The sequence below is a fragment of the Pungitius pungitius genome, chromosome 8, assembly GCF_949316345.1.
Source record: "Pungitius pungitius chromosome 8, fPunPun2.1, whole genome shotgun sequence".
Lineage (NCBI taxonomy): Eukaryota > Metazoa > Chordata > Actinopteri > Perciformes > Gasterosteidae > Pungitius > Pungitius pungitius.
The window spans coordinates 12,034,839-12,056,371 of record NC_084907.1 but is presented as its reverse complement, the minus strand read 5'-3'; the positions used below and the strand labels follow the sequence as shown (position 1 = coordinate 12,056,371).

The 21,533-nt window shown below is 47.3% G+C and overlaps 1 protein-coding gene across 2 annotated transcripts in view; it reads left to right on the top strand.

Moving 5' to 3' along the window:
• The window catches only part of cntn4 (contactin 4), a 106,886-nt gene that overhangs the window by 82,271 nt on the left and 3,082 nt on the right, over positions 1-21,533 (top strand). For both annotated transcript variants that reach the window (XM_037490454.2, XM_037490453.2), the window contains exons 12-22: positions 7,783-7,910; positions 13,657-13,832; positions 15,731-15,851; positions 16,251-16,409; positions 17,211-17,360; positions 17,856-17,926; positions 19,221-19,455; positions 19,637-19,752; positions 20,500-20,686; positions 20,764-20,876; positions 20,955-21,123. In XM_037490454.2, coding sequence (XP_037346351.1) covers positions 7,783-7,910; positions 13,657-13,832; positions 15,731-15,851; positions 16,251-16,409; positions 17,211-17,360; positions 17,856-17,926; positions 19,221-19,455; positions 19,637-19,752; positions 20,500-20,686; positions 20,764-20,876; positions 20,955-21,123 — 1,625 coding nt within the window. The remainder of the gene's footprint in view (positions 1-7,782; positions 7,911-13,656; positions 13,833-15,730; positions 15,852-16,250; positions 16,410-17,210; positions 17,361-17,855; positions 17,927-19,220; positions 19,456-19,636; positions 19,753-20,499; positions 20,687-20,763; positions 20,877-20,954; positions 21,124-21,533) is intronic.

The window sequence follows — 21,533 nt, the reverse complement described above, 5'->3', positions numbered from 1 at the left end:
CTCGGGGAAGGGGAATAAACACGGAGAGCAATTTGTGATTAAAGGAATCCTCTGGAAGTACGTGCGGCCCCGCCTGATAGACCCCCCCCTCCCCACCCCCCCCCCCACAATGCAATTACCGACACAATCCCATTGTGTTCCACAGGAGGGAATTAGACGTTCTCAATCAGCCCTGCTCCATTAAGACACCTTCCTATAAGAGATGCACAGTACACTGTGTGTGTGTGTGTGTGTGTGTGTGTGTGTGTGTCCGTGCGCGTGAGACAAAGTAGGAAAAAAAACATTTATTGTTATTTTTTTATTATTGGCCCTGAAAAAAATGTGTCTACGCCTTGGGAGATGATGCGATCCTGAGCACTTTTTCCCCTTATTGTCCCTTTAAACGTGAGACCAGAAAACACAGATGTTTTTTTGATTTCCTTTATCTCTGCACTATGTAAATTGAGGCTTAACTTTCTGTGTTATTTAGCCACGAATTCCCGGAATGGAACATGCGTATTTCAAATTGCATGAGAGACTGCGCCCACGTCCGTCAGCGGAGCAATGCAGTGCAAAGTCTTTGAAAAAGGAGAATTCCTTCAAGCTGTCGACGCTACGGGGATGAACTTGGTATTCGTTTCCCTGCTTACATTATGATAACACACATGGGAGCCGCAGTGGGAGTGTGTATTTCCCAGAGTTAAGAGATTAATACTTGAGTCACAGCCCAGCCTCCCTGTCCCTTGGCTGTGTTTTTATAAAGCAACAATATTGCCAGAGAAGCTTTAATGTCACCCGGTCCCCCGGAGAGCATTGTTGATACACAGCCAACCAAAAGGAAAGTCATTCCAAGTATGGCCCCCAACTTACTCCACTGCTTATGTTGCCCGATAGGAGAATGAAAGCCAAAAAGCCAGCACAGAGCCCCGCTCCCTGCTCTCGCCTTTGTTGATACTTGGAGAAGGAGTACTTACTTTGTGTCACTCATCCTTATTCATTTTGCTCCGTAACCGTGGTTGCAGAGGCACTGGTTATTGTCGAGCTGTGATTGGCACTTCCAAAAGATCCCTGTCAGACAGGCTTTTTCTACCAGATTGATGGTAATTGTCTGCAAGGTACAGTGCTTTTAGAAAGCTGAAAGACTGAAAGGGTAAACTGTAATGGAGCTGCCCCATAACCCCTTTCACCCAGCGAGGGATTTGGGTCCTCTTGTTGGCCACCGTGATCGGGCTGAGCACTGACTCCCTAGCAACATGTAAACAAGCTCCGTCCAACGCACTCCAACACAGCAGATCAAATCTAGTCATTTTTAGTTCCACTACTGCTTTTTGTCTATGTGACCTTTGATTACCTGTCTCAAGCCAAACTAAAACGACAGATCGTTGTGAAACGACCGGTCGGGAATATTTGTGGTCATGTGAGAATGTGAGTTAGGGTGGAAATCTTTACCACCTCAAGATTCTACTACATGTCAGGGTACGTTGTGAATCAAAGCAATGAGCAGCGAGGAAATGGCCTACCTGTCTCTCTTTGTAGGGAACAACGATTCATGAAATCCTACACTGACATTTCAATGCATCTAATGCTTGTTTCTGATTGGTTGAATATCAAAGATATTACAAGACCATTACGCTCATCACCTGCCGGGTTTATTGTGAGACCCGTTGTTCTTATTCTGTGGAGTTTTACAGCAGCGGGCGTTTGCCACGGCGTGCGTGGAATTCCACAAAGATGATGGGAATTGTTCCTGAATGTAGTGGAGATAATCACTTCCAGCACCCGAAAGGTTATCACAGTCATTTACCAGGAACAATGTGCAGATAATGTCTTTTTTTAGTACCATTATTTAAACTTGCGTGAATAAACTAAAATATGAATTATAACTGAATAGCCTTGCTAATTAATCACAATTTGGACCGTTACATCAAAAAGGAAAAAACATTTCAAATGCAAAAGCGAAGAAGTGGGTTATCATGACTCACCGCGTCCACGTGTCCCATTTGATCTGCTGTGAGCTGTCAAATGTGCAGTTCATGCTTCTCCAGACTGTTCATCAGAGCTCGATGTGGGCCATTTGCAGTTTAATCACTGTCTTCATAAAAGTCAAGTAAGTTGCACGGCAATCCATCAGACAGAGTAATATCTGACTCAGGGTGGAAACGTTGTTCCCCCGTTGGAGGAATACAGCGGCGAGGGCAGGTCATCGCTAATGTCTTTGGTCCGAAAACTTTCATTAGAATCATCTCAGCTTTTCTTCCCCCGAAACAACATTTGAGTCCTGAAGCAAAACCCGTTTGGGCTCCACATGGCGGCGGGGGCTGCTAGAACGGCGTGGGATGCTGGAACCAATGCTGTTTGTTTGCAGCAGTAGATGGCACAAAGAATGCCGCCTTCTAGTGCATTTCTGTGGAAGCATGAAGAGTTTTTAGAGTTTAGAGTAGAAAGAATTAAGAATTCTTTTTTCTTTTGTTTGTTTGGAAGAGCCGCTTTTTTCCTTTTCTGCATCCATATTTAGCGGTCATTCCCTATTTTGACCAAAAAAACAACCCACAAATTGGAGCATTTACGGAGAAAATGCCTGAATGATGAGCATGAGGGGGCCTATGATTGGATGATGGGTTATCTCACCCGTGGTGTGATCATCATCACATGATCTGCTACTGCTGTTCTATCAGATCAAAGACCTGCTTGCTGATTAGCAGAGAGGAGCAGTCAATTAGTTGCACAAACCAATTCAGCCCAATGTGCGTTATCGTGAACGGCACAGTGGGAGAACCAAGTCTCAGAGACGTTCCTCCAACAGCTGGAGAGACGGTCTGCCGCCTGATGGTAGAGCGACGCCGCGAGTGTCAGAAATGAAAATGACCTCCAGCTGGAGTGTGGACGGAGCCTGGTTGTCATCCAGGCAGCAGAATTACTTTCCGTTTTGTTATAGCTTGACGTATCTCGTGATTTTGAGCAAGGGCTTTGCTTTGCAGCTCAGTCTTTTCCGATGTAGTTGGGGCCCAGCTTTACATTTCAAATCACCTCAAAGCTAATCATGCCCTCCATCATAGAGCCATTTGGTGATGGTCTGATCGTTCGCTGCGGCTAATGATCCCCGTGACAAGGTGAGAGTCATTGGCACCGGCCCGAGTGCAGCGAAAAATCCATATCAATTACACCTGTATCGGAGAAATGTCCAAAGTAAAGGCCCAGGTGTCCCTGTTCTTCAATGGCTTTGTTGACTGAGAGAACACACGCACAAAAAGAAAAGAGCCAGAGCGCATTTGCTTTTTGGTCTCTAATTGACCGCTAACCTTGAGAAGGGAGCGCGTGCCCGTTGAGTCATGAGGCCGCATAAAGCGGACACCTGACCGGTCTGTGCCAGGTTGCGCCGCCCCGACTCTGCAGCGCACAGCTGGGCTTGATTTACGCAGCCGACAAGGCCGTTCCTCTCTTTGGGGGAGCCGGAGGAGAGAGGGCCCCCCTCCATTCATCTCCCCCCCCCTCCCCGATACACTTCAGGGTTCTTTAAAGCAGTCGAGGGCACAGATCGACACCTGCGCTCAGGTCCCGCCCCTCCTCGCGGCCTCAAAGGATGCGGTGACCTTGCCTCTTTCTTGCCGCCTGAGCCGCTCCGAGCAACTGCTGCTGCTTTCATACAATTCTGATTAGAGACGACGCCCCCCCCTTCCAGGGGGGTCAGTCAATGGCGGTCAGCGTGGGTGGCCACGCAGACGCACTTAATCTGCACGCTCACCGTTGCGGCTCCATGCAGGGCCTTTCTCGCACTTTTCTTTCTCCATTTTGCTGCTTTTCGGCGGCGGGTGGAGCGGCGGGTGGAGCGGCGGGTGGAGCGGCGGGTGGAGCGGCGGGTGGAGCGGCGGGCGCACCGAGGCGTCAGCCTTTGTGTGCAGAGGGCCTTCGCTGAGACTAATTATCCGCTGGGATCGTGGTAAGCCGGCGACCGTCTCTCATCCCGTGGTCTCATGGCTGAGTAATCCCACTGATAGAATCTTAACCCTCTATTTTCACAAGGCCGCTTTATTTACCCTGGTAATTAAGTAGAGACGCACACAGGCCTTCGCCCCGCGGTCACGCTGCCAATGAGCCGCGGCGCCACACAGCCACTGAGCATTCATCAGCGGGGCGGATTTGAAAGTCTCGAAAATAAAAAAATCCATTGTGCGATCAGGCCAGTTGTTTGCAGGGAAGTGGGCTGACGTGATTCTACGCTCAGCGACTCCTTGTTTGTTACTTCTCACATCGCGGAGTTTATCAAACGGATCATAGACGAAAAATGTGTGAAGGAAACGGGAAGAAAAAAAAGTGACGCCTACAAAAAGTCAGTTTTGGGGGGGCGGGCCCCAAATTAAACACACCTGTGTGTGTGTGTGGGGGGGGGGGGGGGGGGTGTGAGGGTCAGGATTTCACGCGTGCATTCCGGCCATCTCCCCCTGTATCCAAAAAGAATGGCCTTCCTCTTTAGGAGAGTTATTGCTGTGTCCATTAAAGCCCGCGTGAGGCCGGGACGAAAGGAGTGGCGCTCGTGTTCACCTCACCTGTGAATTATTGATACCTGCCTTCTCTCAGGGAGGAGGTGAGAAATGTCTCCTCGCATAATGTGCCGACATGTTGTCCGGGGCCAGGGAAAGACACGAGAGGAAGAGAAAAAAGATCAGGCAGGAGCAGACTCAAACGTGTTCATCTTAAGGCTCCATTTCTTATTCACTGTCTTCCACTGCATTCAACCTCACCTGCTCTTCCATTAGCTCCCGTGGCAGCTGCTCCGCCTTTGCTATCAGCAGAAGAAAAAAGGTAGTCAAGTGAATAAGACCATGCAGGCCTCACAGGATGAAACGCAGAGCCTCCTCTTACAAGATGCCCGGGTCACAGGTCACCTGATAGCTACGCCGTCCTGCAGGACACAGTGGCCGTGTCTCAGTGTCGCTAGAAAACCACCGCACAGGCTGAACCGAGCGCTCTCTGAAATGGGACGCTCCGTCCTACAGGGGGACTTCCTGCCTGCGTCATCCGCTTTACCTCCACTGCTCCCGTTGCCTAGCAACCTGCTGCGCTTAACAGTAAAAGCCATAAAGCCAAAAAGAAAGAAAGTGATGTATAACGTGTCTACCTGAGCTCACTTTCTGTTCACAATATGAAGTATAAACTATACATAAAACCGTCTCAGCCTCAGTGAGATATTATTCACCCTCTAGAGTGTGAAAGTTGAGTCATTAAAGTGACTTTTCACTAATAACTACAGACGAGCTGCTGTTAACAGCGCAAGGATGCAGCCTAGCGTCCTTAAGGATGCAATTCTTCAAATAGCACTACCACTGTAAATGACGATACTGTATGTAATTCATACACACAATGATACAGTATGGATCCTTGTGTATATTATAGTTTGCTGAGGAGGGCGGCTTCAGCCACAACCCTCCGTCAGGCCGGGACCTCAAGCAAGTTCAACACCATCGCAGAGCGATGGACCTCTATCTCCTGCGACTGGAAGTCTGTGCCATCGGGACTCGGGGAAGAGACATCTTTAAAAGCACAGACGTCTTTTCCTTTTCAGGCCGCTCCGCATTGCAACAGCTCACACACACAAGAGTTGTCCAACACTTGGATAACCCTTTTTTTAATCAACAGCTTCCTATAAAATGTGAAATCCAACCGAAACTCTAACGCTGTCTTAAGTTCTACATCCATGTGGGGAATGAGTTAGTTTGGTCTCCCTTAGTGACGTCTGGCTCTCGCTGTTTGAGCTGACGAGTTCTGATTCTGCATCTTGTTTTTTGGCAGTTTGAATGGCTCCTTTTAGCTTAAGTCGGGTTGAGGCAGTGCTGCTTATCTCAGAGCTTGATGGAGGTGAAAATAATGCACAGCACCCACAATTATGGTAAAAGCTTCCTGGTACCTTTGATGCTACGACTCGTCAGACAGAATTAGCTGGTGCACATGTGATGGATGCATTGGAGCTGTTTTAGTTGCGCTTGCTCTGCTTCGGGCGGTCAGTTGTCGGGCTGAAGGGCCATCAAACAGACCATTTTCTACAGATTCATCAGCCCCCATGGTTTGATGTCATCCCGCACAGCGACGTGCCTCTCGTGTAACTCATGATCACTGTTGGCTGCTTTTGCATTCAGCACTTTTCTTCTCAGCTTGATTTTAAAAAAGTGCATCTCCACAAAGTCTCCACTCAGCAGCACCGTGTGGTTTTTCCCACAATAAGTGTCCCTGCATTTTCTTATCAAATCCCCCTTTTATAAAAAGATGTGAAGCAGAGGAGTAACACACCACATTTCACAAGTGCATGCAGTTGAACGCAAACAGGCAAACATTCTGCTGGGAGAGAACTGGAAGAGCTGATGAACTGTGTGTGTGTCACCTACATCCATTTGTAACTGTCAAAGGGCCTTTGGAATCAATCAGAAGCATCAGAGGAAAGACTATCAGCTGGAGGGAGGGAGGAAATGACTGATTCACAAGGTCTGTCACTTTGAATTTACCCTGATGTAGTAAGTATTTAAACACGGTCAGGTGCCTTATAGTTAAAACTAAGTAGCAAAAGGAATATTCAGTAAATGGATGAAAGAGTGGGTGTAAAAACACATTCTGAGAAAGTAATCTGAAATATGATATAGGGTTATAAAACTTTTTTTCTTAAGTGCTGGAGCTTTAATAGTCAATAGTAGTACTTCTTGTAGGAAAAAGTATTACCTTGAAGTGACGGAATGACAGCTGGAAAGCACCACCTTTCAGCTGGATGTTTCTGTCAAGTTGTCGACAGGCTGGTGAAGACCAGCAAAACATCCAGAGCTAAATTAAGACAAGGCATGATGTGGATGTAGGACACTGGACTGCAATCAGTCATTTCATTTACAAGTGAATCCGAGAGGTCAAACTATTTAAACTGCAGCAACTCGTCAGTGGCTCCGAACCACCAAACCCGTACCATGTAATAAGTAACTTCTGCACCATATGTACAAGGTAGTCTGACTTTCTTAGGGTTTACCACCTACCCCCCTGGTTGGAAGCAGGAGGGCTGTGAGCAGCCAGAGTCTGCTGTAACAGAACAAAGGGCTGTTAGCGGGGGGTGGAGCCAAGGGAACTGCACAGTCCAGCAATAATCATCTTACATACAGTCATTTAACTGTTTACAGTCCAATATGGAGCAGAGCCGCTTAAATTGTGTCTGCATCTGTCGACCTTCATTAGCCCCCCAAAAAATGAATCTCTCACAGCCTCGCTGCTATCTGACTGAATCCGTGTGCTGTGACTCCTTTGACACTTCATTCCTCCCTTTAACAATCCTTCCATATTTACAGTTTGCAGATTCAGCAAAGCATCTCAGATCATTAAAATGAAGCGTGCCTTGATGACTCTGCTCACCCCAGATCTCCTGCAGCACCTTTCAAGGGCACAATTTCCATATTTGCTTGTTATTTAGAAAATGTCAACTTTTGTCAGGCCCTTTTTTTGGAGCACCTGTGGCCATTGTATAAAGGGCAATGAAGCCACTGTTGTCCTAGATATCTCCAAGTCATGCGCTGAATTAATCACTCTTGATGCAATCCTATTACTCATTGCCGCGATCCACAAAGAAGCCGAAATGAATTAGAGACGCTGAAAAATGTTTCCTGCTGTCTTAGTCACTTTTTTCATTTAGCCATCAGATCGCGGGTGTTACTACTGACATTGGACCGCAGAGTCTTTCTAATCTTGGCCCAGAGCCATTGGCCACGCCCCCAAACAGGAAGCATATAGCATTGATGCTGCGGCTGTGATCTAAATTGTTCTCCTTTTTTTTCACTGCAGAGTCTCCGTGTTGGACAACGGGAACCTTCGGGTGTGGAATGCGACCAAGTCTGATGCAGGCCTCTACACCTGCGTGGCAAGAAACCAGTTCGGCGTAGCGAGCAGCACAGGAAGTGTCACCGTCAAAGGTATTTCACCGTCCCTCTTAATATTTCATCACGCGGCAGGAGAGCGCCGGCCAATGGCGGGCAGGGACGACGTTCTTCAAACACGCGTTTTCACGCGCAGAAAGAGTCGCTTGATGTTTCGTTCTGCTCCTCGAAAACTTCCAGCGCTCCGGTTTCATAAATAAAACATGAACAACATTTTTTTTTTTTAAGCCTCCAGCCTCCTCGTCTTCCCCCGGCGTGAGGGGCGGGGCTTTTTACCGCATGCGGTCATCACTGCGCGGGTACTGTGTCAGCTCACCGCGTCGGAGCCTCCTGTCCTGATGGAGGGAGAGCCGTGTGCAAAAGGCCCGACGGAGTAGTTCCTGCTCTGGCACGGCGACTTATCTGACTTTGAAAAAGAGCAAGAGAGCCTTTCTTCTACCCTCACTGAGGGTGTTAATATCTCAACGCCTTCGAAGCTGACCTTGCTGTATCTGATCGCTTTGTTTTGTGTGGTTGGCGTCTCACAATAAATGGTCATTACGTCCGTGGGAATACCGGGGCACTGTGGAGGCGGTCCCGCCATTGTCTACCCCCCCACTTTGCCCTCTCTCCAATGAGCTTTCACACAATTTCAATCAGGGGGTTGAGAATAGCACCTGCAAAGGTTAAATCATTCTGTTCCTGAGAAGCTGAGCACAAACGCCTACGAAGGAAACTTAAATTTGGCCATCCCTTAGACGACCTCTGACCTTTCCTGTTGACTCCCAGCGGGACAAATCATGGAGGAGCAGACGCTGCTCCCTTAATGCAGCTTTCATTTCTGTCTTAATGGTTCTGCTACTTTACCTTTGTGGGGGGGGGCGGGGGGGGGGGGTTGGTGGTGTATCCAATGAACAACAGCCTCACTCCAACCCTCCTTTTTTGCCGAGGCTGCACAGTTGTTGTGTGTTGACCGTCCTGGTTGGCATAGACCCATCGAAGTATTGATCTCCACTGGGTTGGCCTCCTGGAGATAAGTTAGCGCCTCGTGTCTCACTGTGTTTTGTATTGAATCACATCTGTATGATTACAGATTACTGTATTCTTTGCTGCCAGTCCGCCGGTTTCACAAGGCGAGGCATATTTAATATTCAGAAGTAAACCTTCTGAAAGGTTTGTTTATTCAGCCAAAATATATTGAATATGATAAAGGGGTGCCAAGCTCCTTCCAATGCCTCGTTCGAGAAAAAGCTGTGTTTTTTCAGGCTGTCGGATGTCAAATAATTTCATTAAGAGTCAGAGCTGTTTCATCTTCTATTTCTTCTTTAGTTTTTCATTTTTGCTCAAAGGTTCATTATATTTAATTGTTTTGCTCCCTGAAGGTAGCAATCAGTAAAATCCTTGAAATGCCATGTCGACAGCTCAGAAATTAAATCTTTTTTTCTGAGTAGTTAATTCTGAGAATTAAAGAATTCACAGGCCAATGTTTGTCTAAACATTTTGAAAAGAAGTGATTAATGTCAATGTGAACGTCAAAAGGAATGTTGTGTATCTATATCCGCAGAGCTTTTAAACCACAAAACACATTTCATAATGCAATGAAGAAAAAAAGACCAGACCAGCTCTTTCTTGGTTAAATCACTATCTAGGCATGTTTTTCTTTTCTGTTGAATTATACAGGACAGCCTTCATGTTTTATGAATGCCTGAAAGTCAGCTGCAGTGAAGGAGGTGGGGGAGAGCTTCGAGCGCACCTCGAGATATTCGGATGGTTCGCTCCGCATCCTATTGAAAAAAAGAATTAATCAGTAACCTTTGCATAATTGATGTGATAAAATGTCAGCGTGTTTGTATCTTTTGCACGTGGACGCATTCGAGCGCGAGTGGAGGCTCGAGGCGCAACAAAAAGCACAGCGCTGCTACACCCTCCCTCCTAATACCCCATTTATCACACCCACAGAAGCCCCCCCGGCCAATCAGCGCGCATGGGCGAGGGGGGTGGAGGGGGGTTGTGGGACCTGTGGGTGAGGGGTGATAGCCTCTGTGTGATTTCCCAATCAACGCGTCTATGTGTTCTCAGCTCGCCGTTACCCACTCATCATCCCCGCCCAAAGGAATCAGAGTTTTATTTGACGTTGCGTCCTGTCCGCCAGCATGTGTCCAGGCCGTTTGCTGCTGCTGCCGAGGTTCAAATGTTCCCGGGTGCGAACTTGACTTCTCACAATCCATACTTGTTTGGAGGACGCGACGGGGTGATTTACATGCGTTATTTCATTGAACATGGGAAACCTGTTTAGCGGGGCAGGATGCGCGCCGCGGGAGCGGCCCTTACGGGAGGTGACAGTAGTTTTATTCTAATTGACTTTGGTGAGGAAAAAAAAGAAGGGCTGTCAAAAGGCGTTTGGCGTCTCCTGCTGTGAGTGAGCCACCTAGCAGGCAGCGGCGGAGCAGATGAGCCCCGTTAATGTTGCCATCATTTCAACACTGGAGGGATATTAGCACATTAATTGCACTTGATTTTTTCTGACGCGCTCCCTGAATTTTTGATTACGCTGGAGATGAGCCGTTGCAATTAGGGCTGCCTCCGATCATTACAGATGGTCAGTGAACTCGGAGCTTCTGAGCTCACGCTGCGCTCGCTTCTGTCGGCCTTCGTTAAGCCCCCGAGCTAAATGGTTTTTCACCACGACGCGGCACTTTTTCATAACCATTCGCACTGGAGGTGTTCGGAGAGTAGAGATGAAGTAGGTGGGACAGTTTGTTTGAGTGGTTATTGTATCACGTTCCCCATGCTAGTTGCGCTTGGTGATCCCAGTGCACTTTCACTATCGGATGGATTCCTTTCATCTAATGTGAGTGTGGAGGTTTTTTAAAGTTACACATATTCCGATTCCAGCGTTAGAAGTGAGGGGGGACGTTCTGCAGATGCTGGACCATGTTGTAAGGACCTCTGGTGGAGTATTCTGCTCTGCTTTTGTCCCCATTGACCCCCAGGAGGTGTGTGAGATACATGCGACGTCCATAGAGAAGGAAGATGAGCCGCCATGTGTCAGTGATCAGCAGCAGGTCGCTGTGCATGTGGGCCTCGCACGGCCTCTGAATACAGGGTTGGGTGCATCTTGTTTTCATCTGCTGAGCGATGTACACAAGCTTTTACTGCAACGAAGTGTGTCCTTGAAAGACCTTTGATTGGTGCTCTGGAAAACAAGTGGCATTCAAAGAGGCGCGTAGGAGGAGTTTGTGCCGTGTTGATGAAAGCGCTTTGTTCATATGAAAAGCAAAGGAGGAAAAAGCGGTGATTTCTTTTCATGAAGGTCATCCCACTTTAGTGACCAGATACACTGTTTTGGAGGATGTGATCCATGTTAAAGGAATTTACCTTGAAATAAATGACACGAGCCGTGGCCCAACGTTGTAATGTAATGTTTAAAAAATGCGGGTGACCTGCCAGTGAAAGACATTTCCCTCCACAGGTTTGTTCTTTGTGTTGAACTGAAATGCTTGCGCGTCATCTGCGTCTTTGAAGGACTCACGGGGGTCGGGGGGTTGAATGTCTTCCCTGCTAAATTTGTTTTCCAAATCCTTGGATCCGGCGGCCCGCGGCTCCTCTATGCATTATTCAAGCTGCCATCACTCGCCGTGTGAGGAGAACCACAGTGTCTATACACTCAAGGAGAATACGCTCTTACACATTACAGCTTCAGACCATTAAAGCTGGGAGGGGATCTCCATAGGGGCGTCTGAGAGGAGTGTGAGCATTATTCATGATGACACACTGCGGAAATTGGCCTCAGAGAGGAGAGCGCAGTTAGCCGGCTGCGCTCTCTGGTCAACTGTATGTCGTGGTTCCCTCAGGCCTCCGTTTTGGCTCACTTCCATGGCACTGTTGTGTTGTGTTGTTGTTGTTGTGTGGGACCTGATGTACACAACATGGTTTCATCCTCTCAAAATGTCATTTATTCTATTTATTATCATGCTTCATGGTACAATACTTACTTACCATTACTTATATAATTCATTTCCTTAAAAGAAAACGATAACCCTGTGGACCCTCCACTACCCCCCCGTCTCTGCTGCTACTCCATCACGCTGCCATCGAACCCCTACCTGCGCTCTCCAAATGCTTTTCTATCTTTCTGGTGAAACAAAGCGAGAGTTCAGGGAGAAGCCGTAAAAAACGATCTATAATAGGAAATTGAAGAATATATCCAGGATGTCAAACTGATTCTGAAGCGAGACCAGGTTAAAAAGATGTTTGAAACAGGGATTGGCCAAAAGATAGAAGAAAAATATCCTTTCTATTCTGAATGGAACATTTCCGGCCTTTTGAGCCATGAAAGCTAAAATCAACAAAAGTACCGCTCACACTAAAACCTTGAAACTTGTCTATTCAACAACTTTAATTCGTTCTGACTCTCCACGTCGCCGTTACAGCGGCAGACTGAAACTGAACCGACCCGAGCAGCACTCGGCGCCCTGCGGTCCGTCTCAGCACGTCTGTCCCAGTGGCAGCAGGTAACCAGGCATCATACCACACGGAAATCAATCAAATTATGCTCAAGAGCCCAGCGTGTGGTGGGTGTCCATATAACGTGTCTCAGATGATGACAGGGGAGGGTACCACGGGGGTAGAGCCTAATCATTGGCACAGTGGATCCCTGAAGGCAGCACACACCAGTACATAAACCATCTTTTTTTTATTGTGGATCAGAATATTTCCCTATGAATCCTCCCTGAGCCTTTTGTTTTCTCCAGTTTCACATCATGTAGAGCGTCGTCATGAGTGAACGCTGGAACACAAAGAGGAGGTTTTTCTATTTGCTTGCCGCTCTTGTTCTACCAGGTGCAGCCTTTCCAGAACACGAACCGCCGTCTGTGTGTTATTACCACGTTTTTAGTGCAGCACCACCGCTCGCCATTTAGCCCGAGCAATATAGGACTGGTCCTCTCAGACACGCTTTAATTGTGTATATGACAGAAATCTACCGGCTAATATCAGAAAATAAATCACATCAGGAGCGTGTGGTGATGGCGTGCGTGCGTGCGTGCGTGTGTGTGTGCCGTGGAGCGAGCCAACACAACAGCGGTATTAAATTCCCTCTAGATGAAGACTGCATTGCCGGCACTTTCTCCATGAATCTATGCCTGTCCGGGGATCATTTGCCATGGTTAATTTACTCTGTGTGCTCTGAGTGGCAATTTCAACCAAGTAATCACAGCACCCCCAAGAGGGAGACAGGTGTTGTGCACTCTGAGAACAAAGCCTCTCCCACTCATCCCGCGTCTCTCGTGTCCTTCCACACACACACACACACACACACACACACACACACACACACACGTGCAGATAAGGGACGGCGGCCCTATTCCCTCGCGGCGCCACTATAATGCACTGCAGGCTCCAAAAGATTGGAAGAAGTGCCTCGCTGCTGTTTGCTGTTTTCCTAGCGGCGCGTTTTGGGAATTTCGGGGCAGGGGAGGGGGGTTGAGGGGGGGGGTGTCTTGGTGCTGAGCTTTCAGTGACACATTGAGGCTTCTCAGAATGCAGGAGGGACACGTCTCAGTCCCCACAGAGACCAGCTCAGGCCGAAACTAATACCCGCCATTGTGAAATCTACTCAGCTGTGCGCACTGCTTTGCCGCGTGCTCTGTACATCCTATTTATTAGCTCAGTCTGACGTATCCATGACGATGATGGAAGCGCTTGGTTTTTTCTTTCTTTTTTGTGCTGAATTGTAATGCGAGGAATAAGAGGGGCCAGAAAAGTGTGTTTTTGATCAGACGCACGCGGCGTGTGTTTTCAGAGCCGACCTCCATCACCACGCTGCCATCCACGCTGGACATCACCGTGGGGGAGAGCGTGGTCCTGCCCTGCCAGGTGAGCCACGACCCATCGCTGGAGCTCAAGTTCACCTGGTTCTTCAACGAGCAGCTCATCCACTTCGGCAGCCACGGCGGATTCTTTGAGAAAGTGGGAGGCGTAAGTCCACAATCTCCTAATGTTTTTGTGCCAACCTGCGGCCACCAGGCCTCGGGTTCCTTTCTTTTAAAAGGTCTGTGTCTGCTACCGGCAAACCATTTAGGATGTGTGTTGCACATTAAATGCATACACCCCCGCAATTTCATTGAAAACAAAATAAAGAAAACGTTAACATATTTAAATAAAGGGAACATAAGCACATTTTTAAAAAAGCATAGAAACATAGCAATGACATTAACATATTTTAAAGGTTGTCAGGGTGGGTGCTGGTGCAGGCAGAAGGAGGCAGGACCCAATCGCAGGCTTCTCAAAGTTTCCAAATGTGCTTTTTATTCGCAAACCAAGGACTTGCACCAACAACGACTGACGTAGACATTGACAATGACACGACAAGGGACAACAGGCACACGGGGCTTAAATACACAAGGGAGGTGCAGGTGATTGGACACAGGTGGGAACACTCAGGCAATCACAGGACAGGAAGTGAAGCTCACCCAGAGACACGAGAGACAAGAAACTACAAAATAAAACTGGAAGAGGACCCAAACCGTGACAAAAGTAATGCTATAATAATAATATATACATGTATTGTTTAGATAATCAAAATAGAGTGACAAAAAATAAAAGTCTTTATGCATTGGATACCTGTCACATACACGTATATAACTCTCAACATACAATTGTACACAGTGTGTATTGGGTAAAAAAAAAATTCCTCCTGTGAAGGTGATACAGATTCCATTTAAAGCCATCCGTCTGTTTCCCACAGATACGTCAAATGGTCCCCGAAGTAAAGATGTTCTAGAAAGGTTCATCCCAAACAACCAGTTCATGTTTAAAGCCATGTAGGCAGCTTCTCCTCTTTGGGGACGCAGCATTTTGCATTTCTTGCATTACTTGTGCAGCACGAGCCTCACCTCGTGTGTGTCGTCCAATGAGCTTTCAGTCCCCCGCTCGTTCTCCAGGTGATACGCAATGGATGATTAACAATCAAACCATATTGTGTTGGATTAAAGAATGCTCATTTCATTAGTGGGAATGTGCCCTTTTGCCACATAAAAGACATTGATTTATTTCCCAGCCCCCTCGGAGATTCCATTGAATAAAGGTCAAGAGGTGACTGTGAAGATTCATTGGTACATCAATATTGTGCTTTTTTCTCCATTTTAGCAGGGTCATAATACATTCAGCCGCAGTGCAGAGGGAGTGTTTGTATCAAGTCTATTATTTATGGGCAGGAAAATTGCTGCCTGTGGTTTATTTTAAAAATGAAATTTACATACACACCCTGCACCCAGTCTCAGTCGGTCTCTGGATACTTCAAGAAGTTGGCTTATTCTTTCCTTAAAAAGATATTCCTTGAGATACTGCAGACATAGAGAAAGCATATCCAGCACTTTCCTGTTGTATTTCCTGTATCTTCTACCATTCAGTAATTTACAGTCGTACTAATGCACTCTGCTTACTTTGAACGAGCTACCAGCCACCGCAGGATTCTTACTGCCGTTGTGCCACAATTTGTGTCCAATTTATAATACAACGTGCTCTGCTCTGATGAAATGATAATGTAGGAGTGCGTGATTGCAATTAGAGATGGAATTAAAGGCTCCCTCAGATACCTCTCACAGCAGCCATTAGGCTGCTTGTCATGAACAAGCACATATCTATATACCTAGTGGTGAAATAAAGGCATGGAAGGCAGACGGAATGCAGACGGAAGGCTGCATGCAGGATGAAGGAACTATTTTTCCGGATCCACATACATGAAGATAATCTCTCCGTTCAGCTGCTTCTGTTCCCGTGTGGCCGAGGAAGTCGGTATTGTTCTCGAAATACAACAGCTGGAGGCTTACCGTGTTGCTTATGGAACTCGTGTGTGTGTGTGTGTTGAATGACAGCAGCATTCAGCAGGAGACATTATGATTCGTAACATCCAGCTGAGGCATGCAGGGAAGTACACGTGTGCCGTGCAAACCAAGGTGGACAGCATCTCCATTGCTGCGGACCTGGTTGTCAGAGGTGAGCCACACGTTCCTTTAACCACCTTCTTACTTCCACTGGAAATGACCAGCGACCAGATTACCAGTTAAATAATGTATTATTCACCCCGTAGTGAAGTAGGATGCAGCTTGTTTACTGTGACCAGTTGTGCTTGAAAGACGAAAAAAATAAAAGGATAGAATGAAAAGGGGGGCACTCGAAATTCCTCCTTCCGAGGAAGAAAATTTACTGTCTAATTATACCAAATAGCTCCCAAAGGTTTCACTGACTTTGCTGCAGTAGCTGCAGGTACTAAAACCGCCTCCACTCTCTCTCCACCATCTCCCCATCTCCTCCTGATTTACATCCCCCCCCCTTCCTCCGTCTGTCTCTCTTATCTTTCTCTCCTCTTTGCTGCCTGGCTATGCCATCTATCAGGTCCCCCGGGGCCCCCGACCAGCATCCATGTAGAAGAAATCACTGATACCACAGCCTCTCTGTCCTGGAGGCCTGGTCCCGATAATCACAGTCCAATTACAGCATACACCATCCAGGCCAGGACACCATTTTCCCTCGGGTGGCAGGCTGTCACCACAGGTAAGCTCTCTCCAACCAGCCGTGGCCTCCTCCAATCACGAGGAGGGGGTCCGCTCTTCATGCTGCCTCGCCTGTGAGGATATTGGAGAAGTCGTTTTTTACCCGGGCCCCAAATGGGACGCTATTGTAGCGTGACCATTGACCGCCATTTCATCGGACACCTGGGGATCCTGAAGCGTGGACCTCATCCCGATGATGGAGCTCGTTGCCGTGGCTGCAATTTGATAGTGTTGTTAACTGATAGCGCCTGCATAATCCCCCCCCCCCCCCCCCCCCCCGATTCATTTATGACTGGTATAATGTGCATTTATCACGTACTATATACCGTGTTCTATTGATATTTTTGGAAGATGAAGGACACTTTATCCGATAGTTTTACTGGCCTCATTGATTCACCACATCGGGATCAAATGTGAAATATAATGACTTTAGGACCCTGCAGCCCGACACAGCTCCTCTGTCAGCATGAGGAAAAGGCTTTTTGTAGTTTGCAGTGGGACATGTGACGTCGTATTAGAGAAATATACTCCGATCAGAACCGTCTGATAAATAACTGTAATGTTTCAGATGTGATTCTTCTGTGTTGTGTCCTGTTTCCTTGAGTTAGTGTGTGCACTGCATGTCCTTGGGAGGGATTACGACTGCTCCGTGTACCTGTGGTGGACTCCTACTATGTGTGTCAGCCTGGAGGTCATTCTGCTGCTGATGCTAAGCTGACTCACATACAAACAGGGAAAACACACACACACACACACACTGTGTTGTGTGATACTGAAGGCTGCACTGTGTGCTTTATGCCAGTTCCTGAGGTGGTGGGGGGCCACCGGCTGACAGCTACAGTAATAGACCTGAGCCCTTGGGTGGAGTATGAGTTTCGAGTCCTCGCGATCAACACCATCGGGACCGGCGAGCCCAGCAAGCCGTCCAGACAAGCGAGGACCAAGGGAACCTGTATGTACCACCTGATGGTGAAAAACAACCAACCTAGTTCTCCTTGAAGTACAGCAAAGTCAATGTATCACTTTCATTTCTAAAAGGAATAGTTCAACTCGAGTCAGGTGACGAGGTCAAAACTGGTTAGAGATCAGTGGTTAGCTTAGCTTAGCGTAATGCGTTTCAATGGGGTCAGTTGTGAACTGGAATTCTATTCAAATTGAAGGGTCAGATTAGAAAAGACAACACCCCTGTACAAAGGGACGATGAGTAACGCAGCCTGAGAGAGCTGCATTCAGACTCGGACCCTTTGGAAACCCCATTCGGTGTATTGTGGTATGAACAAAGTCTGCAGCTTTCTTACCGGAATTGCAAATGTTCAAGTTCAACCATGTCAGAAAGTTGCCTCCCTCTGCTGCTTGGGAGTAGCGCCATGAATAACGATTACACGGGGCCTTCTCAGCGTTGTGTCAAGTCAACACGACTAAGCTGATCTGTCTTCTTGCTCCCCAGCTCCGAAGGTCACACCAGCTAATGTGAGCGGAGGCGGTGGCAGTCGCTCCGAATTAGTCATCACATGGGAGGTAAGCGAGCTCGCTCTGGACCAGGGAGCCAGACGTCATTATTCTCTGTGGGTCTGGGTCTGTGTTTCATTAATAACAGCTGAGCAGCCTAATGTATGGCATTTCATTTTTAAGAACAGAGAGGCAATAACTGCGGCTGTCACCCTGGGGGAGAGCCGAATGCTTTTGAGCTTTCAATATGATAATTAAACTTAATGGTCCCGACTTTTTTTCAAATTGTTTTTTTCCTTCCTGCCTTTCTTCCTCTTTCTTTCCTGCAAAGCCCATATCAGTGCGGCCCCAAAAGCGTATATTTATTCCAGCACTTTAAAATCGTCAGCCCCCGCTGTGTGGCGTTTGGCAGAATCACTGTTGATGTTTCAATATGCAAGAGTTCAAACGAAGTCTGACTTCTGCTGAACAAAGTCGGCCTCGCATGTGAAGTTCCCTCAGGCAGTTTCCTTTGGAAATAAAAAGCAGAGGTGCAGTGTTTCATTTTTAATTTTGATAACTCATAACTCATTAAACTTGCGGATCATTTTAATGAGTTACCTGTAGTGAGTCTGAAAATGTAACTTTTCAGTGTTAATTATGCCCAATGGCTTCTCTGCGCATGAGATGATAAGAGATCTTGGTAAAGTAAAGTTAGTTATAAATGCGACAAAACTCACAACACACAAACAAAAATGTATGGATGCAAATGAAGGCATTGATGGAATAAGATTACAATATTATTGTATAACTCAATTAATGATTTTCCAATTTACACTTTTCATTAAAATAAGTTAGAATATACTTCTAACTTAAGCCACGATGCTTTTATCAAGTCATTAATAATGTAGAATTGACCCTTGTCACACCATTAGTTTACATTCACAACAGGATTCTAATCATCAATAGGATTATAGAGCCATTTATAAATTCATTAACTACAGTCATTGTATGATAAAGAAAAGATGTATGATTCACTGAAGATCAAAAAGGAATACACAGTATAAAAATATTAGGGGCTCAAGTATCAAGTTCAAGTTCTGTCTTTTTTTATTAGAACTAGAGATGGAGTGAAGCGGCTCGGTTTATAAATGTATGATCCATGTTATGAGTCTAGACAGCAGCTGAGTTCATGGAGTCATGCTGAGTGCACTGTGTGCTGTGGCTCCACTTTTATTTGAGGCTTGAAAATCTTGATTGTCAGTCTCAGTTCTCTTTAATGTATCACGCTTGAATTGATGAATCGAGAGTTTAAAATGTATTTTATTTATTTCTGCTTAAGTTGTCTCTCCTCCCCTCCTCCCCCTCCACCCCCCCCCTGCAGCCCGTGCCGGAGGAGCTGCAGAACGGGCCGGGCTTCGGTTACGTGGTGGCTTTCCGACCCCACGGTTCCACGGGATGGATGCAGGCCGCCGTGCCGTCCCCCGAAACCTCCAAATACGTCTTTAAGAACGACAGCATCCAGCCCTTCTCACCTTTCCATGTGAAGGTCGGGGTTTACAACAATGAGGGGGAGGGGCCTTTCGGACCTGTCACCAGTATCTACTCGGCTGAAGAAGGTGCGTGTCTGTGCCGTGTTTGATGCCTGAGCACACGGGTGCATCAGTGATCTCGGGGCCAGCGTTCTTCTTCTTCCGTCCCTCTGTTGTCTGAATGAAAGAAACAAGTTTTTCATGTTGCCACTTTGAGGGCTCCCCAAAGCTGTGGCGTTTCATGTGAGTCTTTGTGTATTAACTCCAGAGCCTGGCCGAGCTCCCACCAGGGTCCGAGCCAAGAGCCTCTCTGCCTCCGAGATGGAAGTGTGGTGGAAAGCTCTGCCCTGGAATGCCAGCAAAAAAAGAGTCCTGGGCTATGAGGTAATATGAAATACCTTATGTGTGTGTGTCTGTTGAATCTTGTTCTCTTTTATTATTGATGAGTGTTTCAGGCTCATGCACCTTGGGCACAGGAGATAATAGCTCGCTGCGTGCATAATGGTCCGGCCTAGTCCCAGGCCCGTGGGCTTAGATGTGTTTCTCTTGTTGTTTACCTAAGTACTGTAACCACCCTGATTAGTGTACTGATGCAATACTCCCAGGAATGGAGCGTTTAGCTTCTAATCCACACAACAAAGCGGTTGCCGACACTGGCTCAGCGCTCACTAAGTTCTTGTCATTTTAATTCCATTCATTAAATCCAAGTTGTGAACAAAGGGGCGGTTTTCATCCACTCGCTGCCAGTTGTTGACCACTCAGAGTGAACAGAGGAGCAAACCAGTGCTGCGAGGAAAGACAAATTGCATCTGTGCCGTCAGGCTGTTTGAGGCTTGACAAAGGAAATCTGTTACCAGCAGAAGTCGATGTCAGGCCATCTCTGAGTATTCTTTTTACTCTTTTTTACTCGTTATTTTTTGCGCCGTTTTTTGACCTCACTCGTAACCTTAAACCGTGACACATGTGTGTGATGAGTACACAGCAGACCAATTCACATCCCCCCCATCCAGCTGAGTTCACATCTCCCCGCTGCCGGTTTGCACTTCGTTGACGGGGTGTAACAGAAAGCTTTTAAGGTGTCGGTCGTGTTTTCTGCCTTCACGTCTGCGGTTCCGCCCTGTCGCCTCTCAGCTGAGGTACTGGAGTGGAAGTGAAAGGGAAGACACGGCCAGTGTGCAGAAGACTGTGGGAAATCAAACGTCGACCATTATCCGCGGGGTGAAAGGCAGCAGCACGTATTACATCTCGGTGAGGGCGTATAACACGGCGGGATCGGGGCCTCCCAGCGCCGCCGTCAACGTCACCACCAAGAAACCACGTAAGCATCGGCTGCTCTCTCCCTCACGCCGTTCCAGGTGTCCTTTAGGTGAAGAACGTGTCTCTCTCTGCCCTCAGCGCCCAGCCAGCCTCCAGTCAGAGTGATGTGGAACACATCGGATTCCAAGATTATATTGAACTGGGAGCAGGTCAAGGCCCTGGAGAACGAGTCAGAGGTCACCGGTTACAAAGTAGGCCCCCCCTCTTATCGAAGAAGTTGTGTTCGTGGCGTTTGCTGGCGTGAATGACTGAATGCCTCCCGTCCTCAGGTGCTGTACAAGAAGAATCGGCACAGCCGCCCCAACGTCATGGAAACCAACACCACCTCCGTGGAGCTCGCCCTGCCCACCGACGAGGATTATATCATCCAGATAAAGCCATTTGGAGAGGGAGGGGAAGGCAGCAGTAGCAGGCAGATCACCATCCCCAGGATACCAGGTCAGTGGTGAGATAGCTGCAGCCTCCCTCGTGGCTCCCCTGAATAATCCTCCACAGATTAGGTATCATCACCGCTGACAGGGAAGGAGAGGACACGAGGCGGTTTTGTAGTCACGGCCTCTACGTGGCATCATGATGTAAGAAGATATTTATACTGAAAAATGTCGGTGTGCTCTTTCGCAGGTCAAGTAAAAATAGGGCTGTCGATCGATTTCAAGAAAAACTGATTCATCCCACATTTTGAAATTCATTCATCTCAATTAATGAATGGTGGTGTTACAATGTTGTTTTTAATGAATGTAGTAATGAACAATCACTTTGGAAAATGTGTATTTTTGGAGGCAGAATTCCAGCGGAATTGAACTAGCAACTCTTCCAGCTAGCTTAGCCTAGCAGCTAGCTTAGCCTAG